The 15114-nt window shown below is 36.8% G+C and overlaps 1 protein-coding gene across 2 annotated transcripts in view; it reads right to left on the reverse strand.

The window, feature by feature from the left end:
- ADK (adenosine kinase) overlaps window positions 1-15114 on the reverse strand; it is a 573035-nt gene that overhangs the window by 527014 nt on the left and 30907 nt on the right. The window contains exon 1 of one of the 2 annotated variants that reach the window (XM_028511305.2): window positions 14653-14816. The exons of the other annotated variant lie outside the window; for it this stretch is intronic. Within the exon in view, the coding sequence (XP_028367106.1) occupies window positions 14653-14666 (14 nt within the window). The 5' untranslated portion in view covers window positions 14667-14816. Of the gene's footprint in view, window positions 1-14652; window positions 14817-15114 lie in introns of those variants that run through there. 2 annotated transcript variants of the gene reach the window in all.

A 15114-nucleotide genomic window follows, 5' to 3' on the forward strand; every position in this document is an offset into this window, starting at 1 on the left:
AGAGGTGTCTTCATACAATCAGTTAAGTAAAAACTATATAATTATTCATAAAATCAAATGCCTTAAAATACAGGTTTTCCTCTCCATCACTGTACATAACTGAGAAACTTCTATATGACTTCATTATAATATGACAAATAAACTGTTAAAAACACCAATTCTTTAAAATGGCTAGTTTCTCTTTTTTAAAGAAACTTTTAAATTGTTTTTTTAAGATTTTATTTATTTATTTTTTTAGAGAGAGAAGGGAAGGAGAAAGAGAGAGAGAGAAACATCAATGTGCGGTTGCTGGGGGCCATGGCCTGCAACCCAGGCATGTGCCCTGACTGGGAATCGAACCTGTTACACTTTGGTTTGCAGCTCACACTCAATCCACTGAGCTATGCCAGCCAGGGCATAAACAGCTAGTTTCTTAAATACACACACATATAAACTAGTATCCAGACCAGTAAATACTAAGACATGTATTCCTATTTTTAAATGATGAAGACACTATATAAACATTTTAATATTAATTTATCTAAATGTGAACAATATGGGGTCTGCTATGTCCAAAAACCTATGACTGACCCAGACTAGAATTACTATTTTTGTTGCAAATGTTAACAGTGCCCTTTTCCTGGAAAAACTGGTCCACAATTTTTAAAAGTCTCAAAATTCAGGGCTCCAGCCAACATAAATCTATACTGTATTACTTTTTTAGGACACCTAATAAATTTTACTCACTGACTTGGATATTAGAGTAAAAGTTCCTAAGAAAAAGTTTTTTAGCTATTGATACACAGTCACCTTGGTACTCATCAGCTTCAAACTCATCAAATCCTATACTTAATCACATTTTGACAGGAAAAAAAATGTTCCGGCAAAGTGTTTCAGCACTCGACACTTGGTCGGGACTGGCTAGAACTAGTATGAGTCACAATGACTCCTGGCAAGAGAAACTGCTTCATCACTCATGGTTCACTTGGTACTGACTGGTTTCAGCACTCATCACATGTTTCAGAATGAATTAATGATGAGTACCGAGGTACCACTGATTAATGTTGACTGGCCCTCTGGACGGCAGAAATGTTTACTTACACTTACAGTCCCAGAATAAATACTAATAATGACTGTCCTTAACTCTTATACTAACCGCTCTCTTTAAATCCAGAAACATCAGCTAAATATGGGATGCTTCTCACTCCATCAACAAACACCATCTTACTAATAATTCCATATTCTTGGTAGGGGCATGAGATGTCCATAAAAGGTTTCAAAAAGTTCTGCTTGTTCCTGATTACCTAGACTGCCATATACACATGCCCAAGGCAGTGAGTATGATCAAGACCAGAAAAAGCTGTAAGCAATCACCTCTGAGCATGAGGCCCTTGAACAAGCAGGAAATGAAGGCTAAGGCAGAGTTACAAGCCAGGCAGAGTGTTGAAAATATGCCTCAACAAGCACACAGAGACTCTCAGCAAAGACTGGGAGACAATAACAAGGATGTAATCCTCATACATTACTAGTGGAAATGTAAAATAATGCAGCCAGCTTGGAAAAAAGTTTGGCAGTTACTCAAAAAAGGAAACAAAACATTACCATTTGACCCAGCAATTTCACTTGTAACCATATATCCAGGAAAAATGAAAACATGTGACAAGGCAAAAACTTAAATATGAATGAATATAACAGTATTCATAAAAAACAAAAAGCAGAAATAAAAATAACCATAAACTGATGAAGGGATAAACAAAATGTGGTGTATACATACAAAAGAATATTATTTAGCCATAAGAAAAAATATTGATGCACACAACATAGATGAGCTTTGAAAATATTACCGTATTTTGCCATTTATAATGTGCACTTTTTTGCCCAGATATTTGAGGAAAGAATAAGGATGCACATTATACATGGGTAATACTAATTCCATATTTCTATACATGTTTTTCATTCTTTTACTTATGCTTATGTATTAAAAGTATAACTCCAGAAAGTAATAACAATATCTATATATTCAAAAACAAATGCTAAAATTCATTTATAATACAAAAAATAAGTATCTAAATATAAATAAATAAATAATTGAATTTAAAAATTAATTCAGATTATTTCCTGAAAGTTTGGGCCAAAATTATTTGATTCCCTTATTCTCTCCCTTCCCCTCTTTCTAAAAGCAATGGAAAAATGCCCTCAGATAAGAATAAATATCAAAAAATTAAAACCGAAGGAGAAATAAAACACCTTCCAGACCCCCCCCAAAAAAACTAAAGAAGTTTGTTACCACCAAACTAGAATTACAAGAAATGGTAAAGGTTGAAAAAGAAGAAAAGGGGGAATGAGGGGGGAAGAGCAAAGTAGAAAAGAAAGGAAGGAGGAGGAAAGAGGAGGAGGAAGAGGAAACAAGAAACAACAACAAAGGAACACAGTTAAAAGAATAAAATGGCAATAAATACATACCCATCAATTAATCACTTTAAATGTAAAGGGCTAAAATGCTCCAATCAAAAGACAGGGTAGCTGAATGGATAAGAAAATAAGACCTATACATATGCCATCTCCAAGAGACTCACCTCAGAACAAAATACACAGACTGAGGGATGGGAAAAGATTTCATGTAAGTGGAAAGGGAGAAAAAGCTAGGATAGCAATACTTATATCTGACAAAACAGACTTTAAAACAGAGCCTATAGTAAGGGATAAAGGGAACAATCCAACAATAGGCTATAACCCTTATAAACATTTATGCACCCAACATAGGAGAACCTAAATATGTAAATCGAATCTTGAAGGAAACACAAGGAGAGACTGACAGCAATATAGTCGTATTAGGAGATTTTAACACCCCACTGACCTCAGTCAACAGATCTCCCAGAGAAATAATCAGCAGGGAAACAGCAGCCTTAAATGACACACTAAATCCCATGTTTTAATGGATACCTTCAGAGCATTTCATCCTACAACAGCAAAATATACATTCTTTTCAAGTTTACATGGAACATATTCTAGGACAGACCACATGTTAGGAACAAAACAAGTCTTAAGAAATTTAAGTTGATTGAAATCATATGAGGCATCTTCTCAGACCATGAGGGTTTGAAACTAGAAATCAATCACAAGGGATAAAACTGATAAACAAAGACATAGAGGCTAAATAACATGTCATTAAACAAGAAATGGTTTAACAACAAGATCAAAGGAGAAATCAAATGATTCCTTAAATGAAATGAGGACACAACAACCCCAAAACTATGGAACACAATGAAAGCAGCCTCAAAAGGGAAATTCACAGCATTACAGGCCTACCTCAGAAACAAGAAAAATGTCAGATAAAAAGTGTAACTTTATACTTCAAGGAACTAGAAAAAAACCAACAAATGAAGCCCAAAGGGAGTAGAAGAAAGAAAATAACAATGATCAGAGAAGAAATAAACAAAACAGAGTCTAAAAAAATACAATAAATCAATGAAATCAAATGCTGGTTCTTTGGAAAGATAAACAAAGTTGACAAACCTTTAACCAGACTCATCAAAAAAGAAGAGAGAGGACCCAAATAATTAAAATTGGAAATCAAAAAGAAGTAGCAGCCAACACCACAGAAATACAAAGGATTGTGAGAAAATATTATAAACATCTGTATGCCAACAAATTGGACAATCTGAATGAAAATGGAACATTCCTAGAAACATACAATCTTCCAAAACTGAAAGAGAAAGAATCAGAGAATCTGGACAGAAAGATTACAACTAGTGAAATTGAAGCAGTTGTTAAAAAATTCTCAACAAACAAAAGCCTGGACCAGATGGCTCACAGGAGATTTTTACCAAACATTCCAAGAAGAACTAACACCTATGCTTCTCAAAGTATTCCAGAAAATTCAAGAGGAGAGAAGACTCACAAGCTGGAATCCTGAGGCACGCATTATCCTAATTCCAAAACCAGATAAAAGCATTACAAAGAATGAAAATTATAGGACAAGATCCTTCATTAACATAGATGCTAAAACCCTCAACAAGATATTAGCAAATGGGATCCAGTAATACATTATAAGATCATACACCATGATGAAGTGGAATAAAAAATTAACATCTTTTTATTCCAGAGATGCAAAGTGGGTACAATATCCACAAATCAGTAAACGTGATGCAGAGCATAAACAAAATGAAGGATAAAAATCACATAAAAATGTCCACAGATGTAGAAAAACACTTGAAACAATCTGGCACCTATTTATGGTAAAAACTCTTAGATAATTAGGAATAGGGGGAATATACCTCAACATAATAAAGGTCATATATGACAAACCCATAGCCAATATCATACTCATTGGGTAAAAACCACAAACAGTTCCCTTAAAATCAGGAACAAGACAGGGATGTTCACTTTCAACACACTTATTGACCATAGTACTAGAAGTCCTAGCCACAGCAATTAAACAAAAAGATGAAATAAAAAGTTCAAACTGGAAAGGAAAGCTTCTTCAAACTGTCACAATTTGAAGATGACATGATACTATATACAGAGAACCCTAAAGATTCCACCGAAAAACTACTAGAACTGACAAATAAATTCAGTAAAGTAACAGGATAAAAAATAAATATCCAAAAAAAATCTGTTGCATTTTTATACAGGAATATTGAAGTATCAGAAAGGGAAACTAAGAAAACAATCCCATTTACAATTGCATCAAAAAAATTAAATATCTACAAATAAATTTAACCAATGATATAACAGACCTGTATTCAGAAAACTATAAGACACTGAAGCAAGAAGTTGAAGATGATACAAATAAGTTAAGCATAAGTATACCATGTTCATGGATTGGAAGAATTAACATTATTGAAATGTCCATACTATCCAAAGCAAACTGTAGACTCAATGCATTTCTATCAAGATACCAATGGCATAGTTCACAGAACTTGAACAAATAATTCAAAAATTTACATGGAACCACAAAATTTCCAAATAGCCACAGTAATCTTGAGAAAGAACATGGCTGGAGGAATCATACTACCTGATATCAAACTATACCAGGACATAGTAATCAAAACAGCATAGTACTGGCATAAACACAAACATATAAACCAATGGAACAGAATACAGAGCCAAGAAATGAGCCTTTATGATCAATTAATGTTTGACAAAGGAAGCAAGAACATACAATGAGGTAACGATAGTCTATTCAATAAATGATGTTGGGATAATTGGACAGATAGATGCAAAAAATTGAAACTAGACCACCTTCTTGCACCATGCACAAGAACAAACTGAAAGTGGATTAAAGATTTAACGTAAGACTTGAAGCCATAAAAATCCTAAAAGAAAACATAGACAGTAAAATCTCAGACATTTCTAGTAATAATATTTTTTCTGATATATCAGCTCAGGAAATGAAAGCAAAAGAAAAAATTTAAAAATGGGGCTACATTAAACTAAAAAGTTTTCCACAGCAAAGGAAACTATTAACAAAATGAAAACATAACCCACCAAATGAAAGAACATATTTTCCAATGATAGATCTGATAAGAGATTAATATCCAAAATTCATAAAGAACTTAGATAACTCAACATCAAAAAATAACTAATTAACAAGTAGGCAGAAGACCTGAATAAACACTTCTCCAAAGAGACCATACAGATGGCCAATAGAAATGAAAAGGTGCTCAATTCCTCTACTCATCAGAGAAATGCAAATTAAAACCAAAATGTGGTATCACCTCATACCTGTCAGAATGGCTATCATCAGTAAATCCACAAACAAGTGTTGATTGGTGAGGATGTAGAGAAAAGGGAACCTTGGGCATTACTGGTGAGACTGCAGAAAGGTGCAGCCACTGCGTAAACAGTATAGAATTGAAAATGGAACTGCCTGCTGACCCAGCTTTTCCACTTCTGGGAATGTATCCAAAGACACTCAAAGTACTATTTACTATAGCCAAGATCTGAATGCAGCCCAAGTGTCCATCAGTAGATGAGTGGATAAAAAAAGTGCTGGTATATTTGCACAACTAATTAACAAAATAAACTAACAAACAAAATAGAAATAGACTCATATAGAGAAAACATTGACAGCTGTCAAAGGGAAATAAAAATTTCCCTTTTCAGCATTTGTTAGGGGCTTGCAGGGCTGGGTGAAAAAACTGAAGGGATTAAGAATAAAAACCCTCTTAAACACAGACAGCAGTATGGTGATTACATGAGAAAAAGGGGGTAGGTCAGGAGGAAGACATAGTGATGGAAGGAGATTTGACCTGGAGTGGTAAACACACAGTATAATATACAGATGATATACTGTAGAACTGTACAGCTGAACCCCATATAATTTTATTAACCAATGTCACTGAATAAATTCAGTAAAAAAAGTAAAATGATAGAATAAAATTTTTATAAAAAGATTTCTGAGAACACAAAATGTAATAACCATAAAATAAAATAAAACATATCAATGAATTTGACTAAATCAAAATTTAAAACTTCTGCTCCCAAAAAACATTGCCTTGGCTGGTGTGGCTCAGTGGATTGAGTGCCAGCCTGAGAACCAAAAGGTCGCCAGTTCATTCCCATGCAGGACACATGCCTGGATGGCAGGCCAGGTCCCCAGTTGGGGGCATGCAAGAGGTAACTGATCGATGTATCTCTCACACACTGATGTTTCTCTCCCTCTCTTTCTTCCTCCCTTCCCGCTTCTCTAAAAATAAACAAATAAAATCTTTTTTAAAAAAAGAAATGGAAAGGCATGACTCAGAGAGAAAATATTTGCTACACATGTATGTGCCTGTGAGTGTGCATAAAATCTGACAAATAATTTGTATTCAGAATATTAAAAAAACTACAAACCAGCAACAAAAAGAAAAAGCCCAATCAAATTATAGGAAAAAGACTTGAACTCTCAGTTCAAAAGAAAAGATAAGCAAATGGCTTATAATCACATCATTGCCATGAAAGAGCTACATATTAAAACCACAATGAAATATAACTATACATCCACAAGGATGTGAAAATCAAAAATGCCACACATTGTCAAGAAGGTAAAATAACTAGAACACTAATAACACCATTGGTGGAAATTTCAATGTGTTTAGTTTTCCATTTTGGGAAAGTTTGGTGATTTCTAAAGTTAAACATACATCTATCTTAGGACACAGCTATTCCATACCTAGGTATTTGCCCAACTCTACATAAAGGCGTATATAAATATGTTCATAGCAGCTTTATTTTTAATAAACAAAAACCAAAAACAACCCAAAGTCCATCAACAGGAGAATTATTGCTATTTCCACACAATGGAATATTACTCAACAAAGAATATGAAGAAACTGTTGATATGTCAAAATGGATGAATCTAAAAATTATATTGAACAATAATCAGATAACAGTAATCAGACACGAGTAGTAGTTACTATATGATTCCATTTATATAAAGCTCTAGAATAAGCAAAATGAATCTCTCCTGAGAGACGTAAAGAAATGGTTGCCTGGGTGGGGGAGAGAGGAGGATGGATTAAAAAGAGGCAAGAGAGAATTTTTCTGAGGAGAGGAACGTGTTTTATATGTTGATTTGAGTGGTATCTACATGAACTTTTTTCAAAATTCAGTGAACTTTAGATCCGTGATTTTACTATATGTAAATTATATTTTGGCATTTGTTTTTATTTAAGTGAACAGACTGGGGAAATGTCTGTGGCCCTTAGACTACGGGAGGCCAATCTTTCCATTTGTATTCTAGATCCCATCCCTTCTTGCATACTCAAGGAAATGACCTTGTCCCTCTCTGTCCAGCATCATCTATTTCTTCACTTTCTATTGGATCATTCTTTTCAGCATACAAATATGTTGAAATGTCTGCCCCTCTCAAGTCCACATATACCTCCACCAATGATTATCCCTGTTTCCATGCAGTAAACCACTTCTAAAAGATTGTCCAGCCTTGGCCAGATAGCTCAGTCAGTTGGAGCCTTGTCCTGATACTCTAGTCAGGGTACATACAAGAATCAACCAATGAATGCATCAATAAGTAGAAAAACACACCAGTGTTTCTCTCTCTCTCTCTATCTCTCTCTCTCTCTGCAATCAAATTTTAAAAAATATATATTGCCTATGCTCTGTTAAATAGCAAGTTCCCCTTAACTAAATAAAATTATTCATTTTTTAAATTCAACTTTCAGGAGCACATGTGTGGCATAATAATGACTAACACCTAGCAATTTGCAGCTATAAAACATTTTTATATATGTTATCAACTTTAAATCTTCAAAATAACTCTATAGGGTAGGTATTGCTATTATCTCTGTTTAACAGAAACAAGAGGTTCAGAAAGGTTTTATAACCTGCCAACAGTCAGAAACCAAGTAAATGATTCCTAACTTCAAAGCATGCACTTTCTTATTCAATATACTACATTGAGACACTCAGAACTCTCTTAATACGATAAAAATGTCTGACCAATGAAAAATACCCAAAATCTATCATCTACGAGGGAGGATCCTAAAAAACGGAATTTATTTCTAAAAAATCTTATATATTTAAACTTCAGTTACCTTCAATATACTCTCCAATTGATGTAATACACCTATCAACACTTTTTTTCCACTGCTCAAAACAGTTTTTGAACTTGTCGATTTTGATGCCTTTTAGGGCTTCTGCCCATTTTTTGTTTCACCTCTTCCCCATCAGCAAAGCATTTCCCCTTGAAGAGTTTTTTCATCAGGAAAACAAAGAAAAATGTCACTCAGGGTGAGATCAAGTGAATAGGGAGGGTAGGAAACAGGGCTCTTGCTGTATTTTTGGCCAAAAACTGAACACTCAGCAAGGTGTGGGCAAGTGCGCCCTAAATCACCCATCATGAAATGGGCAAATGCATTGAAAGAGTCTTCAAAAAAAAATTCACTAAAGCTGAACACAGTCTGTCACAACAAAGACAGCCAGGACACTGATAACAGATGAGTTACTACAACACCCACCTAGTGGGGAAAACCTGTACTACAAGGGGCCACCCTCCAGGAGATAATTTAGGTTTTGGGGGCAGTCCTCCTTTGTATATGCCCTGATTCCTGTGGATCAGTGGGTTGGCTGTCATCCCACAAACTAAGGGTTAACAGTTCGATTCCCAGTCAGGGTACACTGCTAGGCTGCCGGCCAAGTCCACAGTTGGGTGTGTGCAAGAGGCAACCCATCAATGTTTCTCTCCCATATCACTGTTTCTCTCCCTCTCTCTCTCCTTCCCCTCCCCTTTCTCTAAAAACAAATAAATAAAATCTTTTTTAACTCATCATATGTATATAATTATCTCATAGTCCTATTTCAAATAACATTTCAACAACCAACATCTACTACAACAAAATTATTATAGTGTATAAGTGTGTGACCAGATAATTTATTATCCAAACAGAATGCTTTGAGAGTAAATATAGAGCTATTAATAATTATGCCGAGGGTAATAGGCATGATCCAGGATTGTCCTAGGAAATTAGGATATATGGTATCCTACTTATAAACTAGCTTTGCTATATGAAAATAAGAATCCATATTTATAGTTTACTAAAGTATTGCTTTTTATGAACGAACATTTGCTCTGATTCCAAGTAACATGGTAGTCTTCACATTTAGGGAGGAGACTAAGGGCTAAAAGCTATCAGGAGAGACCCAACTCTGAATTTGGTCAAATACACTTGGATATTGGTGCTGCTAAACATTTAACTTCAGAATATTAGTAACTAATGACTGAACTAATAAGCTAAATGTTTGAAAACTACAGAGAGTTCTATTAACTAAGCAGTCTTGCAACTTACAGAAATGGACCAAGGGAAAGAAAAATCATTTCATAGAACGAAGATCAGATATTGTGCAGTAATGTGACTTATACTACAAAAATATCTAAATGAATATGGCCACAAAAATAATGTTAAAGGGGAGAAAAATAAAGTGATATACTACTGCCAGTAAAAAATTAAAAACTCAAAACATTTTATTTGTTTAGCATTTCAGATGAATAAAAGTTAACCTAACAGTCAATTATAATAATCAATGACTTCAGATAAATATTTCTAGTGTGTGCCACTCCCAGCCCAAACACAGACTAATCAATGAGTCTGCCATTCACAGGCAGAGAAATAATTTTCCATGAGGTATCAGACATATAGTTATAAACCTCTATGGGGTATTCAGAAACGATCATTAATCTTTAAATTCTTCACCACCCGGGAGGGTATTATAGTATTTTTTAATAACAAATTTATATCAAGTCAGTATAAAGAGGTAGAGGGAGATGATTGTTAAGCAATATTATAGGAAAGGGTTAACATTCAGTCTAGACAAGCATTTAGGTTCTGTTTTATCTTTGACAGTTGTGCTTAATGTAGCAATACTGTGGCTGGAAAGATTTGGAGTTAGAAAACCTTGTATGCTTTTCAAACGAAGATGACCTATTTATGAGCATAAATATGAGCATTAACAGATGACAACATTGCACAGTTCTGTAAGAGGATTCCTTAGTTCTTCAAAATACAGAATTTCATAAACAAAACAATTTCATTTTATTTTAAAAGTTCATTTGCCTCACTAGGAAGTCCCACACAGAAAAGTCTGTGCAGTAATCTGAAATTTACAATTCTTATAAAAGACACAAGTCCTGAAATGAGCTTGCATATCCTATTTAAGGGCTCCAAAGAAACCAGCTCAACCAAGTAAGGCAGTTTCGATCTTAGCCAGATTTTAGTCTCCATATGAATGTTCTCCATCTCAGTGGCTTGGCAGATCTTGTTGGATGCACCTCAAAGTCTTGAGTGTTAGAAGAAAAATACCCTAGGACCCCACCCACAGCCCACATAAATTTTCCAGTGTAGACCAACCCACAGAAATGGCTCCAAAATCATCATGTAGGACACAGTCATGTCGAGTCCCAGAATAGTCTTTGACCAAACCTGACCTGTCTGGGCAGACCAAAGAATAGGGCTCCTCTGCTCTAAAGCAAACACTCTCCCTATCTCCCTACCTCATTTTCCCAGTCTTCTCTGGCACAAACACAAGCTGTAAGCAATGTCCAAAACCAGACTCAGACACGGATGTTAGGGGAAAAGGCAATGTTCATAGGGGTGTTTTGAAACAGTGTTGCTCAGTGAAAAGTACATAAAGTCCAAGTCAGAACAGCTAAATTCTGTCTCAAGCTCTACTACTGCCTACCTAGGAAATATCACTTGTGGGCATCAAAGGCAAGGACAAACAGTAAAATGCTCGCTAAGATTCTCTTCTTGTCTTCTCATTCTATGTGTTCCTATCCTACTGGGCCAATTAAAAATAACAAAAGCATCAATTTACCAAATATGCTCTATTATTTCCCAAATTAAGACCAGTTGGAGTCTGATATACATAACACAGAATGAAGTTGTTATTCAAGGTTAAATCGTTTCAGAGACTATAAATTGAGACTCTTCATCAGTAATGATGAGGTGGAATACAAATAAAAGTTCAAAAAAAAAGTATCTCCAGCCAAATTCATTCAAAGATCTTTTTAAAAAAACATTCCTTTCACTTAAGTCTTATTTAGGAATTCCTAACAGTTGCATGCTACACTGGAAAGAGTATTGAAACAGGTGTCTAGAGACCTGGGTTTAGTTCAAGATACGTAACTATTTTATGTAAACATCTATAAATCATAGTATCTCCTGGCTTCAGCTTCTTCAACTATAAAATGAAGGAATTAGGTAAGCTTCCTTCCTGTCTAAAATCTAAGATTTAAACTTTTCAGACGGCATCATTCTCTAGGGGCTCAAATTGCTTTTAACAAGAAGAGAATGCTACATTTATAAAATGCCTTCAAATTTAAAAGCACTTTCACATCTCCTCAACAACGTGGGATACATATTAATATTAGCATCACCATCACTGAGTATATCGTTAAACAAATGTCCAGAGAATTTTAAAAAAGAGAGAAAATAATCTGTAATTCAGGGAAAGACTCTCAACTAGAGACTCTCAACTAGAACCCAGGTATGTTGAGCACTGGTTCTCACTGGTTTCCAATCATATATTCTGTCATATATTTAGCAATAATTATTTTTAAGTGTGATATAAGAGAACATTAAACATGAAGTCAAATTCTGATAGTTTGTGACCTGGTTCACTCTCTTTACCAGTAAACGCAGATCAATAATCTATCTTTAGGGTTACTGTTAGACTGGGCACAAAATGGGAACATGCCTAACATGAGTGTGAAAACTAAGATATGACATAATTGCTTTAAACTCAGTCCTCACTGGGAACTGGAGGTGATTTTCAACTCATTCAAAACTGTCACTACATACATAGTTGCTTCAACTTCAGTAGTTTCCCTGCCTACTCCTGAGCCTAAATCGCCATGTTCCTTGTAGGACTAGAGGGGAAAAAAAGAGTTACTACAGTTGTCTCGGACAATACTTTATAATTTTTATTCATCGAAGCAGCTCTTTCAGGAAATTTAAATAGTATATTGTTTCTATAAAGGCATCATGCAGGACACTAGATTATGGATATTTGGATTTAATTCCTAACTCTGATACTTACTGGTTTTGCACAAAGCACTCAACTTTTCTTGGTCTCAGTTTCCTCAGGTGTAAAATATGGCAACTGGTTTGGATGACATTTTAAAATCTTTTTTCAAGCCATGGCACTATAGATCAAGACTATAAAATGCAGCCTTGACTGGCATGGCTCAGTTGATTGAGCATCATCTTGCCAAGCAAAAAATCGCTGATTCGATTCCCAGTCAGGGCACATGCCTGGACTGTGGGCCCAGTCCCCAGTTGGAGCACATGTGAGAGGCAACTGATCAATGTCTCTCTCACACATTTATGTTTCTCTCCCTCTCTTTCTGCTTCCCTTCCCCTCTCTCTAAAAAATAAATAAATAAAATCTTTTAAAAAGACTGTAAAACACAGACTAACATCTGAAAAAACAGCATAAATGTACTTTATTAGCAGTTGCCTATCCTCCCATTGGTAAGTTAAATAAGGCTGGTGTCAACCTTTCAGACAGTCTTTTGAACACAATAATCACTCAAACCCATTGAAAGATGCACCTTGTTGCCACTTGCCAAGCAGTAGAAGCTTTAAATTTGGGTATTTCTCTGATGAAGAGTAGCCAGTAAGACAAAGGTCAATTAAAATTGGGTCCACATGAGAACTAATTCTTAATAGAGAAAAGTAATTGAACCACAACCTAATTAGCAGCAGGTTCCAATAATGGAAGCAGACGTGGGAGTGGAAACAGGAATTAACTTGGTTTGACAGCACACTCCTAATCATCCTAAAATACTGTTAGCATTGAATGTTAGACGTATATGTCCCAGTATAATTTACTGTAAAACCTTTCCATGTGAGTCTCCATGTTTCAGCACCTGAATTTCTCCTCCTGCATAATGAAATGAAGCAGTCTTTGTCTGTTAGTACTGAACTATGCAATTTAAGAAAAAGAAATTGTATCCAAGTTCAGCACAGTTGAACCTTACCTTATCTTACCTGAGAATTAAGTTCTCAAGTCATCTCAAATATTGTGTAGGCAAAATAACCACTGAGAAACTGTTAAATCACCAGGACTTAGGCTGCTGGAAACTCAGACCAAAAAATTAACTTAGTCTCTTCACTTTTGTGCTCAGGCCTCCCCCTTTCTCTGGGACACTGAAAGCCAAGATCTACTTTAAAAGAGGGAGGTGAGAACACTGAGTAAATAAGGCAATTTATCTCTTTTTGTAAACAGTTTCCTTAGCATAAGTTAAACATTCAGTCAATGACACAAGCAGAAATTGGGCAAGCCCATTATCCTACTGCCATTAAAAAAAGAACCTTCAGCCCTGGCTGGTGTGGTTCAGTGGATTACATGCCTGCTGTGAACCAAAGTGTTGCCGGTTCAATTCCCAGTCAGGGCACATACCTGGGTTGTAGGCCAGGTCCCTAGTAGGGGGCACATGAAAGTTAACCACACATGGATGTTCCTCTCCCTCTCTTTCTTCCCTCCCTTCCCCTCTGTCTAAAAAGAAACAAACAAAATCTTTAAAAAAAAAACAAAGAAGAGCCTTCAAAACTCTGGATGAGCAAACGGAGGGGGATCTCCTGTTTGTTACTTTCATTATACACGTATTATTTGGCAAAACTACTTTCACCTTTGACTGGCACATAAGTAAGTAAACAGATGGTGAGTACCAATTCCACTAGTAAGCAAACATTTTAGGGACACACAATTTCATAACTTTGGGGCAATCCAACTGCATCAGAGAAGGGCCAACTTTGCAGGTCTGCTCGCAGCTACCAATGAAGTTCTGTCAGAAGGTATATAACATGCGGCATGGACACACACGGAGCACGTCACATTTCCTCAAAGGGAAAAGGTAGCTATGTTTTGTTTTGGTTTTCCCTGATAAATTCACTACACACACAAGCAAGCTTCAAACCTTGGAATCTGGGTGAGGGTCACCCCAGCTGTGCGGCTACTTATAGAGTCCCCCATGTGCCACAGACGCAAAAACTTCTGAGAAAAGCAGAAACAACCAAATGAAAAGTGCACAGAGAATCTCCAGCATAAGCGAGACCAGTGGCACAGGGAAGCTCCAGACCACCCAAGAGAAGGGGCGACAGTTCTCCGCCAGTCGGGAGGCTAACGCCCAGTAAGCGAGCAATTTTGGCTGTCGCCCTCTCTCAGTACCTGAGGGACGTCATGGCTTCACCTTCCTGCCCCACGCAATAGCGCCGGTGTCCGATGCTCCGCGTCCGCTCGGGCAGCAGCAGCAGGTACCACAGCAACTGCTTCTCTGCTCAGGCACTCAGCGACCGGAGCGCGTCCTCACACACCCTAGGCACGGGCAGCCCTTGCGCTGATTGGCCGAGCCCGCAGGGGGAGGGCGCACCGCCCCTGGCCCGCAGCCGGAGAGGAGCCGCAGGCGCGGCGGGCTACCACGTGCCACCCGCGCGTCTGGTCCTGGTGAGCTGGCACTTGGACTGGCAAACTGGCTAGCCGGGCACGGTGAACATCTTGAGCCCTGGTAGGTGCGTTCTCCCCACTCCCAGCTTACGCGGCTGAGGTCGGGTGCCCGCCTCAAAAATGGCTACCGGACTGCCAACGGGTCTATCAGTCACATGGCCAAGGTCTACCTAGGCGAGCTCAGGT

Source organism: Phyllostomus discolor, chromosome 5 (assembly GCF_004126475.2).
Source record: "Phyllostomus discolor isolate MPI-MPIP mPhyDis1 chromosome 5, mPhyDis1.pri.v3, whole genome shotgun sequence".
NCBI lineage: Eukaryota > Metazoa > Chordata > Mammalia > Chiroptera > Phyllostomidae > Phyllostomus > Phyllostomus discolor.